General features: G+C 37.7%; 1 protein-coding gene across 1 annotated transcript; it reads right to left on the bottom strand.

Moving 5' to 3' along the window:
* Window positions 1–1,218: 1,218 nt before the first annotated feature.
* Window positions 1,219–4,209, bottom strand: LOC110646504 (2-carboxy-1,4-naphthoquinone phytyltransferase, chloroplastic). The gene is made up of 11 exons (XM_021799964.2): window positions 4,033–4,209; window positions 3,843–3,945; window positions 3,427–3,691; window positions 3,217–3,320; window positions 2,672–2,743; window positions 2,406–2,544; window positions 2,098–2,204; window positions 1,875–2,013; window positions 1,633–1,743; window positions 1,470–1,535; window positions 1,219–1,405 (listed from the first exon to the last, which is right to left on the bottom strand). The coding sequence occupies exons 2-11, from the start codon at window positions 3,926–3,928 to the stop codon at window positions 1,301–1,303; spliced, it is 1,194 nt and encodes a 397-aa protein (XP_021655656.2). The 5' UTR covers window positions 3,929–3,945; window positions 4,033–4,209; the 3' UTR covers window positions 1,219–1,300.
* Window positions 4,210–19,954: the final 15,745 nt, after the last annotated feature.

The raw sequence follows: 19,954 nt of genomic DNA, 5'->3' as shown, positions 1-19,954 counted from the left end.
AAAAAGTGAAGAGCTTGTAAAAGAAAATTCCATATCACTTGAATAACTGATACCACCAAAATTATATACCCTTTAAAAGTTTCTAACCTTGACCTTCCTAATGAATTAAAGAGCAATCTGGTTCTTGAGTGTTCCTAATTAAACAATGGCTGATAATAAACTAATATATACCCTGCGCTATTTTATTTTATAAAAAAATATTTATATATAAATACTTGAGATACATATATTTAATTAGTGAGTTCTACCAATTCATAATTAATTATAAAAGTAGATAAATTAGGGCATTCAAAATTGGGGTCTGTGTAGACCAAACAAGACAAAAATTTCTCACATTTTAAAATGTAAAATAAAATATTATAAAGTGAAAATTTATATAATCATCTCTCAAGATCCTGCATTCCACCAGTCCTATGGGCATTCAAAACCGAGGGTGAAGCACGAAACTGGGTGCTCTTCTCTCGCACACTGTCCTCTAAGAACGCCATGTTTGAAAACTTGCAGGATTACAAAAAGAAAATAGAAGAGAACTCCATCTTTGATAATGTCCCACGTCTCGTTAAAGCCTCATTCAATTTGCTACACTTCCATCAATCTTTTTCACTCTAGTCCCATTTTGGAAAATTTTATCTAAATTTAATTTATTATAAACATTTAATAAGTGATTCTGTATATTATGTAACAATTCTCTTTTTTTTTTTTTTTGAAGAGTATGTGAAGGGTCTGGTTTGGGTCGGGTCACCCACCGTAGAGTTCATTAACCACAATTTTTTTGGTTAAGATTTATGTAAAAGTAAATATTCAAGCAAGGGATGAATTTTTAAAATATATCATTCAAAACGTTATAATTTATTATTTAAATGATTTAAATAATGTTAATTTTCTCATCTATTATTTTATTTAAACATTTAATGTTGTGAAATTTGATTAGGAAATACTGAGATTAACAAAAAAAAAATGATTATAATAATATTTTAAAGGGTAATTTATTATATAATCTCTAATTTTATATTATTTTTAACACTTTAATTCTTCTATTTTAAAAATAACTTACTACTAAATTCTTATATAATGTCGAAATTAACTAATTTGGTCCCTTATCTGGTAAAATGATACTGTTTAGTGCTTATTATGTGAGACTATTTTCAGAAGATAAAGATACTCTCTTTCTTCTGACCAATGACACATGCTGTTGAGTAACGAAATCTGTGAAAAATGTTAAACGGAATGATTAAACAGCTTGATTTTTCACTTAATTGCTGGATAATATTCAAGAAAACATCAGCCTTGGAACATATCTTCAGGAGATCATTCTAGCTGCCACCAGTCCTGCTGCCAATGCTGCCCCAAATAAAGCATGCAATCTCACACAATAATACTTTGCCATGAAAATCTTCCCTTTGTCCTGTAATACCAAATTCTTATAAGCACTGATATCGACAAATTTTATGGAAATAACCAGAACTCACCTTGTGGTTTTCTTCAACAAAGGTAACTACCAGTTTTCCCATGGGCATTGTCAGGGCACAGAGAAGCTGCATTAAAGGATTCAAAATGGAAGAGAAATGTTACAGAGAATCCTCCATTGAAGTGTTTAGATGACAAGCACATGCTCTTGCTCTGTGGACTTACAATGCAGGTAAAAGGAAGAGCCCTGCTCAGACCAAAAGCAAACAAAAGAGAGTAGAGTGTCAAGATTGCTACTTTCACCACATCAGAACCTCTCTCAGTGCCAAGTCTAACCTGTATACAAATAAAAACAGGAGGATATAACTCAACTAAACAAACAAACATATAAGGCTATCAATGATATTTAGCTTAGTGATATTGAAGTTGTCTTCAGGACTGTAAAGTCTTGAGTCTGAGATACACACCAAAGGGGATATTTTTCCAACAGCTATATCCCCTTCTATTTGGTGGAAGTGACTGCAAAAGAGGATTAACGATGTTGTGAAGCCAACAAGGAGTGACACAGAAAGAATTGTACCGGTTAATGGGAGATTGGTCATCTCACTGTCAAAACAATAAGAAACTGATATTAACATGTGCAAAAACTTCTATGAAAGGGCTGAACTGTAACTACATAAATTATAAAACCTTGAACTCCCCAGCAGTAAGTAAAATGCAGTAGTGGCAAAGGGGCCAAATGCTGAAAAGCACAGGGGTTCACCCAGTCCTTGGTAACTTAGCCGAAATGGCGGGCACTGCACACATACAATGCTAAGCAGATAAAATATTACATGGCAATATGGCGTCACAAGATTTTCACAGGTGTATCCAAAGAAAGTATATGACGATTCCGCTATATTTGGATTCAAATTTACCAGCTTATATGACTTGAGATAGTACGAATCAATGCTTCAAAATTATTTTAAATACCTCCAAGCCAGTAAGATTTTCTGTACCTGATATATATAACCACAAGTAATTGCACAAGCTAGCAATAATATTGCTTGCACACTTCCTGCCCCTAGAGATGTCCATGTCAGTCCCATGAAGCCAAGGGCAAGAGATGAATAAGCAGCAACAAAGATCCCTGAACGGCTTTCCATAGCCGTAGCAGATGCAGGGCATAATTAGCCAAATATCTTACTGCTTTCTGTCAAAATATATTACTAAAAACAAAGAAACAAAGGCGTAATTACCATAAACAGATAGTTGAACAACTTACCTGCCAACCAAGTTCACAACTGATTCTTTCTTGTTCTTATCTGCTCCTGTATCGAAATCATAAACATCGTTGCTGTCCATGCACAATGTATAAGAATTTTAACACAGCTCAAAGGAACCAATTTAAATGGTTCTATCACACTACTTTAAGATAAACAATTGAATTTACTAGCAGGTGAAAATCGTGCAAGATGCTTCAACAGTAAGATCAAGGCGCAAAAAAGTATAATGAAATACAGAAAATTGAAGGAACTTATTTGCCAAATCAGTATTCTGAGCGTCATCTAGCTTAAAATCCTTTCAATATCCCTGAACAAGAAATGCAACCGAGATTGCCATTTAAGTCCCAAATTGGTCAGTTTCCTCCCTCAGATATCTGTCTTCAAGGTCCTACAACAGCTTAATTGCCTAATTCAACAACTTATATGAGTCACTTTCTAGCACACTTGTTAGTCATCAACACTATCATATACCACCCAAAGACAAGCTTTAAGCCAAAGCAGCTGCAAGGCAAAATGTTATTTTCCCTTTTTTTATAGAACTCACCTTAAATTGAGCCATGTTATAATAAGGATTGAAGAAGCTAAGAGCACAACATAGCGCCTAGCCGAAAACGTGCCGGTCTGCAGATAAGCAGCTGCACCACCTACCTGTTCCCAAAAACTAGAAAAGAGTTAAAGGCAAATGAAGTGAGGCAAATGAAGTGAGTATGGAGTAATCTTAGAAACTCAAAGCTTAAATCAAGTTCACACTTACGGTGAGTGGGACCAAAGCAACCGAGTAAATTGGCAATTTGATTGCCCTCCATATCAAGGTCACTTTAGAAATCTGTTCGTCTTTTTCTCCTCCATATGTATTATCATCGTATTGAGTTGCGCTCTTAGAAAAAATCAGTCTACTTTGGCTTTTTTGCTTGATTTCTACCTGTCTTCTATGAGTCCTAAAGAAAAATTCCTGTCTGCTATAATAGAACGACCACGATCTTGTAGAAGCATTTGGAAACAAAACTCCCTGATCAGACCTGAGAGAAAAACAATATCAGTAACTGCGGAAACAGAAGCAATGAAATCGATTTCAAAAGAACCACTCAGTCCAAAAGCTCAAATTGATGAGCCCTCGAGAAGATTTAAGTTCATATAAGCAAAATGTAACAATGGAAGATTGTGTCTAGCCTTGTAGCATAACTATACTTGATGAAAGATACATGGGGTTTCTTTAGACCCAACAACAGGTTCAGGTTACAGAATGCTACCGCCATATTTTCAGTGTTATGATCTGCAAGCAAGAAAGCAGAATTTTACATTGAATCCCAAATTCAATCAAATTTTTTTTTTTAAATGTTTGAAGAACAAATAAACTTACCTCGAAGGCTTACTCTTGCTCATGGCCTGCGGCCTGCCTGTCTGTCTCTCTGTTCCAAGATTAGATAAGATAAGAAGGTGACTGTAAACTTTTTCAAGTGTCTGTGACCTGTGAGAGGCAGTTGGAGATAGAGGACAAAAATTCAACACTAAAGTCTGTAACTGTTAACTGGCTGGAGGAAGGGCAAAGAAAATCTATCTAAAGCCAGTCACCACTAAAATGCTCCCATGTAAGCGTTAAGGATGAGATTTTTGCTGCCAAGTTTATTCGTAGATTATACAATTGAAAATGGTTCTCAGATGGTGAAAGAGTCCAGCCCACCTGCCCCAAGAGACTTCACTTCATTGCGCCGAATTTCAGTATAGTGTGGCCCAGTTCAAGACAATTGGTAAAAGATTAATTTTAAAAGAAAACTTTAGAAGCTGTTTACTCGTGTAAAATAATTTTTTATTTTTTTAAAAAATTATAATTTTTATTTTTTTATAAAAAATAAAAAATATGTTCACCTATAGGTAATAGAAAAGATTTTCTAATTTTAAAAAAATTTATATTTTTTATAATTAAAAAAATATTGTAAAAATATAATTAAAAACTTATTTTATTTTTAAAATTTTTTAATAAGTATTATTCATTTATTTTATAATAATATGATTAATTTTTTTTCGTATAAATAAATATTTTTTAAAATAATTATTTAATTTTAAAAATTAAAAAGTGATAAACATAATTTTGATTATAGAAAAAAATTATAATTTTTCATTTGAAAAACAGTTAGAAAACATAGTATTTGTTTTAAAGGAATACAGTGAAAAATTATTTTCTAAATCTTATTTTGTAACAATCCGATTTTTTTTTCTTTCTTAAATTCTATTTTCTTAAATTCAAAATATTATTTTTAATAAGTAATTTTAAATGGATGTTATTTTAATAAAATTACTATTATTTAAAAATTTAAATTAATATTATGGATTTAATTATAAAAATTTTCAAGAATTTATTTAAACATGATGATGTTATTATTATTATTATTATTATTATTATTATTATTATTATTATTAAAAAAGAGAGAAAAGAATTAAAAGTTTTTCAGGAATGAATCTAGACAACCTTTATGTCCAAATTCATTTCCAGAAAAGAAAAAAAAAAAATCCAAAATCGTAGCAGGTTCTTCCCTTGCGCCCCTCCTCCTTTTTGGTTTCCCTCTCACTTCTCTCCCTCCCCTCACTTTCCCCATCTCCACCGGGGACAAGGGATGCCGGCCAGCACCTCCTCTAGCCTTAGGCTACGTCGACAAGCCACCAACCTGCCGGCAGCAGCATTAGAAGTGGCAGCAATGAGGGAGAAGAGAGAAACATGTGTGCGCAAGTAGCCCAACTTCCAGGCGCGATTCCGGTTTTATCCAACATTCGATCAAAGTGATTCAGGTGGCGTAGGAAAGTTTATTCTGAGACCTTTCTTTTGATATCTATTTTGCAACATTTAGTGGTTAGATGAGTGAAATACGGAGAAGAAAATTTTCGGGTTTTTCAATATTTCTGACCAAATTTTCAGCGATTCGACCCTTGGATCAAAAATCTGAGACCACTAGCATTCTACTCAGTGAGAGCTTCATGGCAATATAAATTTTAAAATTTTTCGATACCAAAAATCTGATGGATCCCATGGACTTCGCAGTGTTTTTTCGGGCTTTAAACGAACTTATTTATTTTTGTAAAAATTATATTCTAACCACTGGTAGTATGGGCTTCGTGTAGGTTCCTTCATTTCACAAAAATTCAACCGATGCCTAGATTTACAATTTCAGACCGGACAGACAAGCTGCTGGAGCCGCTCAAAATCAGATTGGAATTTTGGTCATTCCCGCCATTTGCAGATGCGCCAGATACATTTCAAGCATCGAAATTGGTATAGGTAAATCAAAACCTTATGTTTCCTTATTTATCTAGAATCGAATTTAGAATAAAAATCTATAAAATATTCAGGAGTAGTTAGAAAATTATGGTTCCTTTTTTAATAGCTTATTAGCAGGGTTAAGGACTGCAGAGTAAAATTTTATAATTTTTAGAGCTCGCTTGAATAATTTTTATAAAATATTAGTTTTAGGGACTAAAATGTAATTTTTCAATTTTATAAGTATTGCCTATTTTGGAGGGCCCATAAGGGGTCATGTGATATTGATGAGATATGGATATGAGATTTGTGATTTAGAAGTGTTATTTGAATCACTTTGCAAGTTGGGTAGGTCTTAGGTATAGGGGGAACTCTGTCGGATTTTTGGTAAAACTTAGGCGATCCTTTGACTCTTTAAAGTTTTGTTTTAAGTAAATATTGATAAATTTGTGATATAATTTTTAGGTGAGCCGAGTTAGTCTTTCTTTTCTGCCCAGTCGCCGCAATGACTTGTGAAGTACTGTCAGTATATATTGATTTTACATATAATTTTAATATTATTATGTATTTAAGGTATGTTCATGCATCACTTATAGATACATATACATAGTTATTTGCTAGGCATGCCTTGTATTGCATTTTTATTTTATGACATTATTATGATTATTACTTTATGGCGATCTGGAGCCGCGTGTGTGAGTTGGTGTGCATGTGGTGTATATATGGAAATGGGTAGGAAGGGTAGATGTAACAACCCTATTTGCATAGCCTGGTATAGTTCACTGTTCCGTTGACCAGTGTTGGTCCGCATAATTAAGGAAATTAGAACCACATTTAAGACACCTAGATAAGTCCTGAATGCAAATAATTAGTGATTGCTAGATAGTTAAGTATAAATAAGAAAAACAGAACATAAAAGGTTAAATGAGCCAGGAGTCACAGCGATGGGTGACCTTCCCGGGAAGTGACTGCGAGGTCAGTCTTAACCCGAATTTTGAACCGGAAAATGTGACGCTGCAGTCCTTAGGACTATTGCAAACATAGTGAAAAAGAGAAATCATAGAAAAGAATTGCTAAGCAGGTCAAATAATTAGGTCAGGAATCTGGAAGAAATATTGAATAGCTAACAAACCGGATCAGACCGACGAGGGGCAAATTAGTCAATTCACCCCTAGAGCTTACTCCTGACCTAACTGTCCAATAAAATCGAAGAAATGAAAATTTCGGAATCGAGAATTTAATTAAAGAACTATTGAAAAATTAAAGAAAAATAAAAATAATAAAAATGGGACTTATTACATCATGATGATGACATCACATATGATGTCAAAATTAAATTTTATTTTCCCAAATTTTTGACCAAGTCAAAAATTAACTTAAATACACATAAACACAAAAAAAATCAAAGAAAAGAAAATCACTTCTCTTCCACCCAACCAGCCGATCGAATACCCTCTCCCTCACCACCATGTGTGACCACTATTAATGAATAAATCAAGCTTACATAACTTGATTTTAGCCTCCCAAAATAAACGCTGAACCCTAAAAAGCTTCCAATCTACACTAGAAAAGAAGATTGAGGGAGAAGAAGAAAGAAAGAAAAGAGAGGAAATTAAAAAAGGGAACATCAAAGTTTGAGGTTACTGTTTAAATTAAAATTTTTAGTTTAATTTATGTGTTTGTGGTTACATACACTTAGAAATTAGAGAAAATATAAACAAAAACAATTATTGGGGGATAAATGGAAATTTCGGCTAGCAATAGGGGAGACTTAATTTCAAGAATTTGATGGAATTAAAGTCTTAATTAGGTTGAATTAAGCATGTAGACAATGATTATCAACTTTAATTGCATTAGATTGCACAATTATGTAATTAGGGTTCTTAAGCATCTTGAAGATTAGGGAAAAATTGGGAAAATGGTCAATTCGTACAAATGACCCTAATTGAAGTGAGAAATGGTAAATTGGGACCATTTGCGGTATGTTTGCATTGGTAGAAACCAAGTGCAATTCGGATTGGTTAGGGTCACTATTTTGGTAGCTTGACCTAGGTCTTTTTCAGGGATTAAAACTGAAAATTTACCAACCCAAATGGTGTGAACCAATTGAGAATGAAAATAGACACATAATAGCACATTTTTCATTCAGGAACCATGCCTAGAAAATGACATTAACATAGTGAACAATTAGGTCAAACCCGGGTGTAGTGCACTGTCACTCTACCAAAATGACCAAATAAATAGTATTTGTTAATTTGGCCATAACTTGGGCTATACAAGTCCAAATGACCTGATTTTGGTGGCATTAGAAAGGTATGACATAGCACTACAGCTTTCATAAAGAACAACAATCCAAATTCTACCCATAACTAAGTCATTTTTCCATCTAAAATTAGAGATCTAAAACTGCCAGAACCAATTAGGTGCCCAGAAAATCTGGGTTAAAACAATTCCGGCTAGCCATATTCAATTGGCCATATCTTAGGCCACAAAACTCCGAATGGAGTAATTCAAAAAGGGGATTAAAGCTAAGACAATAAGGAACAACTTCTATAAAGAACACTTAGCCAAATTCCCACAACAACATAACCAATGGAACAGTGTAAAACATGACATCAAAACTGAAAATTTGAAATTGTGCCTAGGAGACCTAAAAATTGAAGGGGCAACCAAAATCAACTAATTAAGCAACCAAAATATGGTATGTGGGTGAAATTGAAATTCTCTTACCTATTAAGCATAAGAAAGTCAATAATTTGACTTGAATAGTATCGTGAATAGTAATCCCAAAATGCAAAATTCAAAGAACGTTAAATTAAGCATATGAAAGCTATACATAAGTAATTGTGAATTTATTATACGTTATGATACTGAAACATTGTAAAATTGTGTGTTTCAGTTGAAAAGAATACCAAGAAAGAACCCGAGACATCGAGTTAAGGCCTAGAGGTAACTCACACAAGGTTTGTGCACAATATAAAATTTTTCTATAAATTCTCTTGACAATTTGTTTTTATGAATAAATTTTGATTTATTTTTATTGCAAATTTGTGAATGAAATGAATATTATGCTTTTGACTTAAATTGTTGAAAATTTAATTGTATGTGTTTGAATTGTCAATAAATATTTGGTAAAATGTTAAGATAGTTTTGAAACCATAGTGTCATGACCATATATCTAAATGCGTCACTAGCATGCCTAGTGGGAGGAATTAGTTTTGAATTTTGAATTCCCTATCTGGCTGAAGTATTGAGGTGTGTGCCAGTAGAGGAAGAAATTGAATGGGTACCCATAGTTTGAGCTAGCTAGCCTTGAGATTCTTCATAAGCCTCCAGTTATTAAGATGAACATTGTACTGATGACATGATATAACTGTGTGTTTTTATGAAATTTATTTTGGGACTTCTGAAATGAGACTGTTTTGACTAAAATTATAAATTGTATTTTGTATTTGTTTTCATTTTCAGTACCATATTGGAATAAACGTGATTTAATTTATGCATAAGATTTTATTTTAGTATGTTGTGCACCACTGAGTCATAGTACTTAGTGATGGCTGTTTATTGCTGTCGTAGATAGAGAGACTAGTAGAGCAGTGGAGTGAGCTGCTGAGGATTTCAGAGCTACTTCTAGACCTTTTATCGGGTATAATTTTATATTCTGATTGTACATGTTTATTTTGATGTAATTGACTGTATGTACATTTATAAATTGGTCATGAGCAGTTGTACAGATTTTGTAATAATATTATTTTGGATTTTCTAATGTAAATTTTGGACTGATAAATGTAAATTAATTTTCCTTTAATGCAATGTGTATGAAATTAATTATTACTATTTTTGGAAATAATTGAATTGAAATTTTGAGTTTTGAAATATTGATTGAATTGTGGAGTTTGGAGGAAATTGTGCTGATTTGAGTTATAATGGTAGTTGTGATTTGATGAAGTGTTATATTGAAAGTATTTTCTACAGGTAAATTTTTTTATTTTCTCAAATATAGCCGGCACTCTGCCAAAATTTTTTCAAAATTTGCGAAAAAATCAAAATGGACAAAAATTTTATCAAATATTTAAACTTCAAGTAAATGTTTTTAATACCTGCTAAAAAAGCTCACCACTTTCAAAAAGTAAGAAAATTGTTTTCAAATCCCTTGTAGTGTATTTAATGGGTTATCGGTAGATGAAATCGGTAATTCATTAGGTATACTACGGGATCATGTTATGCCTTACATAGGGGTAAGGTGTGATATGTTTTAGTGGTATCAGAGCAAGTTTTTAAAGTATGTTTTGACTTGTAAATTTATCTATTTCTTTGATAAGTATAATTGCTCAATGTCCTTATTTGTTACATACAGTGCATTACATTATAAATATGAACTAATAGAGGGAAATCTCCTTATGTTATTTGTTCAGGAGATATCCTACCCCAAATTGTAAAAGAAGAAGAGGACTGCTCAGTTGAGCAATCTGCAGAGGCTGAGGCACAAGAGGAAGCCCCAGCTCTCCAAAATGTCAGTGGTTCAGTGGCACCAGCCCCGCAAATTCCGCAGTTTTCTACACAATTTGCCCAGCAGATGGCTACAATGTTCTAATAGATGGCTGAAAGTATGCCTGCTCAACCTCCACTTCAGACACCGGTGGTGCAACCTCAGGGTCCAGCCAGACAATATGACAAACTATTGAAATATGGGGCTACAGAATTCAAGGGTACAGTAGACTCTCTAGAGGCAGAGCAGTGGCTGGAGAGAATGGACAGAGTATTCAAGAAACTGCACTGCCCGGATGAATTGAAGTTTGAGTATTCAGTGTCTTTGCTGCAAGGGGATGCCTATGATTGGTGGAAGACCATCTCCCACAGCTTGGTGGAACCTCCAATATTGACTTGGGACGACTTCATCAGAGAGTTCAGACAGAAATATGTCCCAGATGCATATGTGGATCAAAAGCTATAAGAATTTTTAAGTCTAAAGCAAGGGAATCGGTCTGTGGCAGAGTATGAAAGGGAGTTCTCCCGCTTAAGCCACTATTTAGGGAGTCTCCTATCTACCAGCAGAGAAAGATGTAAGAGGTTTGAAACCCACTTAAAACCCAGTCTGAGGATGCAAGTGGTTGGATTCAGACATAATAACTTCTCTGAGCTCATCTCTCAAGCACTTGAGTTAGAAAAAATTGAGTCAGAAGGGGCACCAGTGAAAGAGAAAACAGAGAAGACAGAGAAATCAGAAAAAGAAAAAAGTAAAAAGGCAGTGGATCAAAGTTCCAGTGGCAATATTGGAAAAAGAAAGAAATTTGGGGGATCAGGCAGAGGTAGAAGATCTGGTAGAGGTAGATTTCCTGATCAGAGACCCCCTTGGTCTGGTCAGCAGACGTCTTTGTGAGACATGTGGCAAGACCTATAATGGGATATTTTATTGGGCTTCACGAGCTTGTTTTAATTATGGAGGCATGGGCCATCTGGCCAAAGACTGTACCAGTGCCTATAGATTTGGTCCAGCTCCTACCACTGTAGAAGGATCCATTCAAAGTTCTGCTACTAGAGGTTCATAACCAGTTAGCAGAGGTAGAGCCAAAGGTCGGGGCAGCACTTCAGGCAGTCAAGGTACCGTTAACCAGTCAGAACAAGGAAGTGCTCCGGCCAGAGTCTACACTATGAGACAGCAGGAAGAGGCTGAGACTTCGGATATTGTGGCTGGTACATTTTCTATCTTTGATCAAGAGGTATTTATCTTATTTGATCCGGGTTCTACCTACTCATATGTCAGCGCTAGCATAGTCAGTTCCCTTACGGTTCCGTGTGCCAAAATAGATTTTGAGGTGCTAGTAACAAATCTGTTAGGATAAGAGGTTAAGGTCAACCGAATATATAGATTGTCCTTTGGTGATCCAAGGACATGTTTTTTCTGTTCAATTTGATCAAAATGCCCTTCAGAGATTATGATATCATCTTGGGCATGGATTGGTTAGCCAGGCATCATGCAATGATTGACTGTAGACTGAAGACAGTCACTTTTGGTCTCCCTGAGTATGGTGATGTGGTAATATACGGGAAGAGGCAGTTATTACCATCAAACATCATTTCGGCTGCACTAGCTAGGAAGATGATCAGAAAAGGGTGTGAAGCATACTTGGCACATGTGATAGACACCCAAGTGGGGAGTCTAGCATTGAGGGACATCCCTACAGTATGTGACTTTCCAGACTTGTTCCTTGATGAGTTACCAGGATTACCTTCGGAAAGAGAGGTGCAGTTTGAGATTGATGTCATGCCTGGTGTGGACCTAATCTCCATAACACCATACAGAATGACACCAGCAAAATTGAAAGAATTGAAAGTATAGTTACAAGAGCTGCTTGATAAGGGCTTTATCCACCCTAGTGTGTCACCTTGGGGAGCACCAGTGCTGTTTGTTAAGAAGAAAGATGGCACTCTCCATTTATGTATTGACTATCAGCAGTTGAATACGGTGACAATAAAGAACAGATATCCATTGCCCCACATTGATGACTTATTTGATCAGTTGAGGGGTGCAGCTGTGTTCTCCAAAATTGACCTGAGATCAGGTTATTATCAGCTGAAAGTGCAAGAGCAGAGTATCTCAAAAACTACCTTTAGAACTCGATATGGCCATTATGAATTCCTGGTCATGCCATTTGGGTTAGCCAATGCTCTGGCTGCTTTTATGGATCTGATGAACACTATTTTCATACCATACCTCAATCAGTTTGTGGTGTTATTCATCGATGACATATTGATTTATTCGAGGAGTGTAGAGGAGCATGATCGATATTTACGAATTGTATTGCAGACTTTGAGGGAGAAACAGCTATATGCAAAATTGTCAAAGTGTGAATTCCTTCTTGGGGCACATAGTATCAGCAGAGGGCATTAAGGTAGATCCCAGCAAGATTGAAGCTGTCCTTGATTGGAAGCCACCCAGAAATGTCACAGAGGTTCGCAGTTTTCTGGGTCTAGCTGGATACTACCACCGTTTTGTGAAAGGGTTCTCCATGTTGGCATCTCCATTGACCAAGCTACTTCGAAAAGATGTGAAATATCAGTGGACTGACAAATGCCAGCAGAGTTTTAATGAATTGCAAAGATGTTTGACTGAAGCTCCAGTCCTTACTTTACCTACATCGGGTAAAGAATATATAGTTTATAGCAACGCTTCTCACAATGGGTTAGGCTGTGTATTGATGCAAGATCAGAATGTTATTACTTATGCATCACGCTAGCTGAAACTGCATGAGAGGAACTATCCGACACATGACTTGGAGCTTGTAGCTATTGTGTTTGCTCTTAAGATCTGGAGACACTACTTATATGGGGAAAAGTGCTACATATACACAGATCATAAGAGTTTGAAGTATTTTGGTACTCAGAAGGAGTTGAATTTGAGACAGAGGAGATGGTTAGAGTTGATAAAAGACTATGATTGTCTGATAGACTATCAGCCAGAGAAAGGTGATGTTGTGGCTGACGCCTTAAGTCGCAAGACTATGGTAAGTCTAAGAGTTTCTCCCTCGTCTATGGTACATGAGTTGAGAGCATTGCATGCCAGCTTAGAGATTAATGATGAGGGGCAGATAGCAATTGTATGGCATGTACAATTAGTGTTGATTGATCAGATCAGAATGGCTGCTCAGAATGATCAGAAATATCAGAAACTAGAGGAAGAAGTCCGACAGGCCAAGAAACCTAAATTCTCAGTGCGAGAAGATGGTCTACTACTACACTAGGACAGAATGTGCGTTTCTAATGACATTGACTTGAGACAGATCATTATGAAGGAAGCACATGAATCTCCTTTTGCTATGCACCCTGGTAGTACTAAAATATACAGAGGACTAAAAGAACATTACTGGTGGATTGGTATGAAAATAGATGTAGCTGAATTTGTATCTAAATGCCTAACTTGTCAGCAAGTGAAGGCAGAGCATCAAGTACCAGCTGGTTTGTTACATCCATTACTAGCGCCTGAATGGAAATGGGAACGAATAACTATGGATTTTGTGATGGGACTTCCGAGGACACAGAAGAGTCATGATGCAGTATGGGTTATAGTTAACAGACTGACAAAGTCTGCTCACTTTCTGCCTTTCCAGATGGACTATAGCTTGGAAAGATTGGCCAAGTTGTACATAGATGAGATTGTGAGGCTGCATGGAGTGCCAGTATCGATTGTATCCGATAGAGATTCTAGGTTCACTTCTAGATTCTGGGGTAGTCTTCAGAGAGCCCTAGAAACTAGATTGAACTTCAGCACGGCATTCCACCCATACACAAATGGCCAGTCTAAGAGGGTAATACAGATATTGGAGGATATGCTACAGGCTTGTGTGATTGAGTTTGAGGGCAGTTGGGACACATACTTACCTCTGATTGAGTTTGCTTATAACAACAACTACCAATCAAGCATTAGGATGCCTTCATATGAAGCTTTGTATGGCAGGAAGTGCAGAACTCCCCTGTGTTGGGATGAAGTGGGTGAAAAAAAGATGATTGGACCCGAAATTGTTCAACAGACTGAGGAGAAAATCAGATTGATTGGGGATTGACTCAAAGCTGCATCAGATCGTCAGAGGTCTTATATTGATTTGAAGAGAAGGGATATTGAGTATACAGTGGGTGAGAAAGTATTCCTCAAGGTTTCCCCTTGGAAGAAAATTATGAGATTTGGCAGAAAGGGGAAACTGAGTCCTCGTTTCATCGGGCCATATGAGGTTCTGGAAAGAGTGGGTCCTTTGGCATATCGTTTAGCACTACCTCCAGAGTTAGAGAAGATACATAATGTCTTTCATGTGTCTATGTTGAGGAGGTACAGACCAAACCCATCTCAGTACTACCAGTAGAAGAGATTAAGGTGAATCCAGACCTCACATTTGAGGAAGAACCCATAGAGATTCTGGCATATGAGGTGAAACAGCTACAGAACAAATAGATACCGTTAGTAAAGGTGTTGTGAAACCATCATTCAGGCCAGGAGGCTACTTGGGAATGAGAGGAGGATATGAGGAGACAATACCCACAGCTGTTCAGAAACTAATACCATGTAAAATTTTGAGATGAAATTTATTTTGAAGGGGGAGAATTGCAACACCCCTATTTGCATAGCCTGGTATATTTCACTGTTCTAGTGATCGGTGTTGGTCCGCACAATTAAAGGAATTAGAATCACATCTAAGACATCTAGATAAGCTCTGAATGCAAATAATTAGTGATTGCTAGATAGTTAAGTATAAATAAGAAAAACAGAACATAAAAGGTTAAATGAGTCAGGAGTCACAGCGATGGGTGACCTTCCTGATAAGTGACTGCGAGGTCAGTCTTAACCCAAATTTTGAACCGGAAAATGTGATGCCGTGGTCCTTAGGACTATTGTGAACACAGTGGAAAAGAGAAAATCATAGAAAAGAATTGTTAAGCAGGTCAAATAATTAGGTTAGAAATCCGGAAGAAATATTGAAGATTTTTATGATATTTAAATAATTTATAAATGATAGTTTCAGGATTGAGCTGGGCTCTCCTGACTTTAGTTTTTTATGGTTATCGGGTTGGATTGACTCAAATAAAATTATATATTTTATTTTATTTTATTTTATTTTTTTTGCACATTAGGCCTCAGTTTTGAGTTTTGGTTATGGATTTAAGATTAGTAAGGCTTACTAAGGGTCTCGGGGGTTTTATGCTAACCCAGGTCCTAGTGCAGGTCGGGCATGGCCCATGGAATCGGGTCGTGACATATTTAAATTTTGGAAAATATAAAAATTGATTTTTCAGTCCTTTATTTAGAAAATTGACACATATGAATATGAAATTCTGCTTTTTAATCTTTTTATAATTTTTTTTAGAAAATTACTCTAATTTCTCACAAGTAAGCAGTCTCTTAACATTTTTGTATAATGTATAATTCTTATTGTTTCAAAATTATCGATTTTTATCTTGAACTTTATAAATGACTCAACATCAACACTTTAATCTATAATCATAAAATTATGAATTTTTATTATATTTTAATTCATAATTTTATATTAGTTTTATTATAATCCATAAGGGAAGAATGAATATTTACGCTTTAATATTATGTCATAATTATTAATATCATTATTGTTTGAAATCAAATTATTTGTTCTTGATATTTGATTTAGTGAACAATTTAATCCCTCCACCTAGACCTAGTTGTCGACACCATATTTTGGCCGATCCCCAGAATCAATAAACCTTGAAACCGATCCCCAGAATCAATAAACTTTGAAACAGATCCCCAATACCAAGTATCCCTTTGACTATTAAATCACTCACCGATCTCTCAAACCCATTGTCGAATCTCCGGACCAGTCAAGTATATTCCTGATCTCTGTTGACAAACGAAATGAACTGACACTAGATCTTTTCTTACCAGTTTTATTGCCGATCTCCCTTTCAAAAGTTTAAGAATAATCAAAGGTTCCATTCCGGTTTAAGGATGATTCCGATCTTAAATGTTCAAGCCAAATTTCTAATTTTAATCAAGTTCCGTTTAGCGTTGGTTCTCTACCGATCTTATGCTCATTGTGTTTTCCGATCTCTCACACTTGGGTTGATAATCACTTTCAGTTATTTCAAGATACTCAAACAATCAAGTGTTTAATAATTTAGAAATTTTCCGATCACAACCATTCATCGAACAAAAGAGGCATTCCATTTCATTTCATTTCAAAATTTGTACAAGTTATTCAGCTGGAGGATCACCCCCAGCCTGATCTACATTTTGTCCATCTTCTCCCTCACCCTCAGCCTCCTCCTCACTATCCTCACCCTCGCCTCCATGAGCCAAGTCGGCCATCCAAGAGAAGTCCTCCTCTGGGTAACGCTTCTGGAGCTCGGTCAAGAGATCCTTGTGAGCATTCACATAAGCACAGGCTATTCCTGTCACCATCTCTTCATCTTTTGCCTTAAGCTCCTTAGTAAGGTGAGCAACCTGAGCAGCTTCGTTGGCCCGGAGCGTCTGGACTTCTCCAAGAGCATGATCCCTTTCAGCCAGAGCATGAGCCTGTTCGGCCAGCTTATCCTCATAGTACTTCATACGCCCCTCAATTTGAGATATGTAATCCTGAACGGATGAGAGTTGGGATTGGAAGGATGCCACTTCTTGACTCTTCTTCTCGACCTCCTTACCCAGGCGTTGAGCCTTTTCCCGGACTATGTGCTGGTTCACCAGGCACTCTACATTCAGACTCATGGATTGGGTCAGGATGTCGTCAAGATTGTCCGGAGACAGTCGGTCCCGATCCTTCCGAAGGCAGATGGAAGACCCCAAGACTTTGGCAAAACCTGGGTTCTCCCGAACAGTCCGGTTCTTCTCCAGGGAAGCGATCAGCACTTGAGCGCCACGAGGAGGGGGCCTCGCAGAAGGTTGAGAAGGACCCCCTTCTGTGCTTGGAGCAATTGGAGGAAGTGGAGGCGGCTCTTCTCGTCGAGGAGGAGATCGGACAGCTTCTGCGATCGGCGGTCCCGAAGGTCGAAGCGGGCCTCTTTGTATCTCCCCAGGTTCATGGCCGGGTGTTTGAAGCAGTTCCGAACGCTTAATCTCTTTTATCTTCCGGGAAATCTCTCTTTCTTTCTTCCGCTTCTTGGAACCCTTACCACCCGCCATACCTGCACAAAGAAGAGGTAAGTGAGATCGCTAAGGTCCTGAGATCTGAGATGTAGAAAGTATCGATGCCGAGGTCAGAGAGCGGAAGCTCGCGATCTTGGCCGGTGATCAGTTGTATAGTCCAATGATGCAGCTCGGCAGTCACCGCATCTAAATAGGAGAACTTTTGAGTGGCCGCTTGATTCTTCAGTTCCATCACTATTAGGCCTTCCTCCTTGTTCAGGGTAATACGCTTCAGAATCAAGGGCCCCTAGTGCCACCAGCTACGGGGGAAGCCCTTAAAGCAGTTCGGATTTTTGCTCCTCAGAATGAAGAAGCGGTTCTTCCAATTCTTAAGGGAGGAGGGCAGATCGGTAAAAAGCCCACAATGAGGCTTCGCCTGAAAGAACCAGTGCTCATCATCCTTTCGGCGAGTTAGCCTGTGCAGTTCGGTGAACACCTTAGCCGTAGGATTGATTCCCTTAGCTCGGCACAGGCCTCGGAAGGCTACTAAGATCCGCCACGAGTTAGGGTGAACTTGGGCAATGCACACTCGGTGATATTTTAGGACCTCTTTGAAGAAGTCGTCCAGAGGGAACCGAAGACCGGCCTTTAACTGTTCCTCGTATACCATAACTATGTCATTTTTTCTAAGAAGTGATCGGCTCGGTGATCGCCGTGACACCGGATAAGTTCGTACGAATCAGGATGAATATTGTACTCCTGGCTGAACGATTGCAGATCGATTTCTTGCAAGATTGATGGCAGCTCGTCCATAGGAAGATTCTCCCTCCCTGAAGAAGGTACAAGCCTCGATGGTGCGGTCCGCCCCCGAGCTGGAACGGAGACCCTAGGAGGTTCTGGTCGTGCGCTTGGCCCGACCACCTCTACTTCATCAGATGACCACGAGAACTGAATGGAAGGAGGGCTCGTCGCTCTCTGACCCTCGGCGCCGCTCATTTTCAAAGGAAATAAAGAATTTAAACTAAAAGAAAGATCAAAGCCCTTACCGGAATCTGATCGGCGTCGGAAGAACTTGAGAAAACGAGAGGATTTTGGGGTTGTTCACGAGAGACTGAAAATGGAATAAGAGAGCAACTGGCTAACCCAGCCCCTATTTATTCTCGTCCGAGCATTTAATGCTCACGATGTTCCAGGCACTGCATCGGTTAGTGGGACTCGCCAGCTGTTCTGACACGTCTCACGCATATTCCCAAGATCGGTTAATTATAGAGCGGCAGATCCAGGTGTTTCGAATCACGGATCGGATAAGTGTCATTCAGGTAAAGAATCAGATCGGATAATCACATTAGAGATCGGAAAATAATCAATGCAATAATAATAAGATGATAATCGACAAAATAAAGTCTTTATTTTCAAAAGATCGGATTATATCATTTGGGCGATCTCTAGGGATCGGATTACACTAAAATTGGATTACATCATTTCTGTGATCTCTAGAGATCGGATTACATTGAAAACAAAATACATCATTTGGGCGATCTCTAGGGACCGGAATGTCACATTGTGACTGATCCAAAGGGGTGTCACCGACTGTAACCGAGCGCCGGAACACCCAATGTGGAGGAAAGCCGCTGTCAGAACACCCAATGTGGTGAGAAGCCGAATAAACTTGGAAGAGCAACCGTCAAGGGTCGGCGGAACATCAGCAATTTGCTCGGCCAAAATTGGTTCGCCGATTATGCCAGTTGAACGACTCGAGATCGGCACGATTGAGGTCCACAATCCAGATTGGTTAATTGATTCAGTTCTCTCACCATCATCAGATAAGGTTATCGTTATTATCCGATCACCGGGATCGTAAATTTTCAGTCGAGGAACAAAGAAGTCCATAGGAAAGGGATCAACAGCCACAATCATGGCTGGAACTTCTGCTGGAGCAGCTAGAACTGGAAAGTAAGAAGGAAGAGAGGAAAATCGAATGAGGGAAGTTTTCTTCTGTCAGGGGTATATATAGCGAGAAACCAGGCATTTATTGCTAAGCAGAAAACGAAGTGGACGCTTAGGAAATCGAGGGGAAATTAATGCTTTGACCGGACCGGGCCTGAGTAAGGAAAGGATCGGAATAATGGAGATCGGAAGATGGGAGACCAGCATGAGAGATCGGAAAAGGAGTGTGTAAAGGAGATCAGAAAGAGGGAAGATCGGAAGGCAAAGAGAATAAGACAAATCCCAATAACCGTCGTCAAAATCAGAGCCAAGGTAGTTAAAGCATCATAGACAAAATCTCCACCGCACGCCTGAGATTCGCCCACAATGCTGACAGGTGCCAGAGTATGTCATGACAGTCCTATACATCCCAATCTCCACCGTTGGTCTCACTTGCAAGGACGAGTCCAGAGCCTTTGGATCAAAGAGGAAGACGACAAGACCGGCACCTTTTATTCCCAGCCC

This window comes from Hevea brasiliensis, chromosome 8, assembly GCF_030052815.1.
Source record: "Hevea brasiliensis isolate MT/VB/25A 57/8 chromosome 8, ASM3005281v1, whole genome shotgun sequence".
NCBI classification, from domain to species: Eukaryota; Viridiplantae; Streptophyta; class Magnoliopsida; order Malpighiales; family Euphorbiaceae; genus Hevea; species Hevea brasiliensis.
This window is presented reverse-complemented; position numbering and strand designations above follow the sequence as displayed.

Excerpts from the sequence above, each read along its gene's own strand:
- LOC110646504 (XM_021799964.2), bottom strand. The coding sequence starts at position 3,928 with ATGGCGGTAGCATTCTGTAACCTGAACCTGTTGTTGGGTCTAAAGAAA. Across the intron at positions 2,205-2,405 it reads CTTGTGGTTATATATATCAG|TGCCCGCCATTTCGGCTAAG; the intron begins GTACAGAAAATC and ends GTATGTGTGCAG. Across the intron at positions 1,744-1,874 it reads TTGGAAAAATATCCCCTTTG|GTTAGACTTGGCACTGAGAG; the intron begins GTGTGTATCTCA and ends ATTTGTATACAG.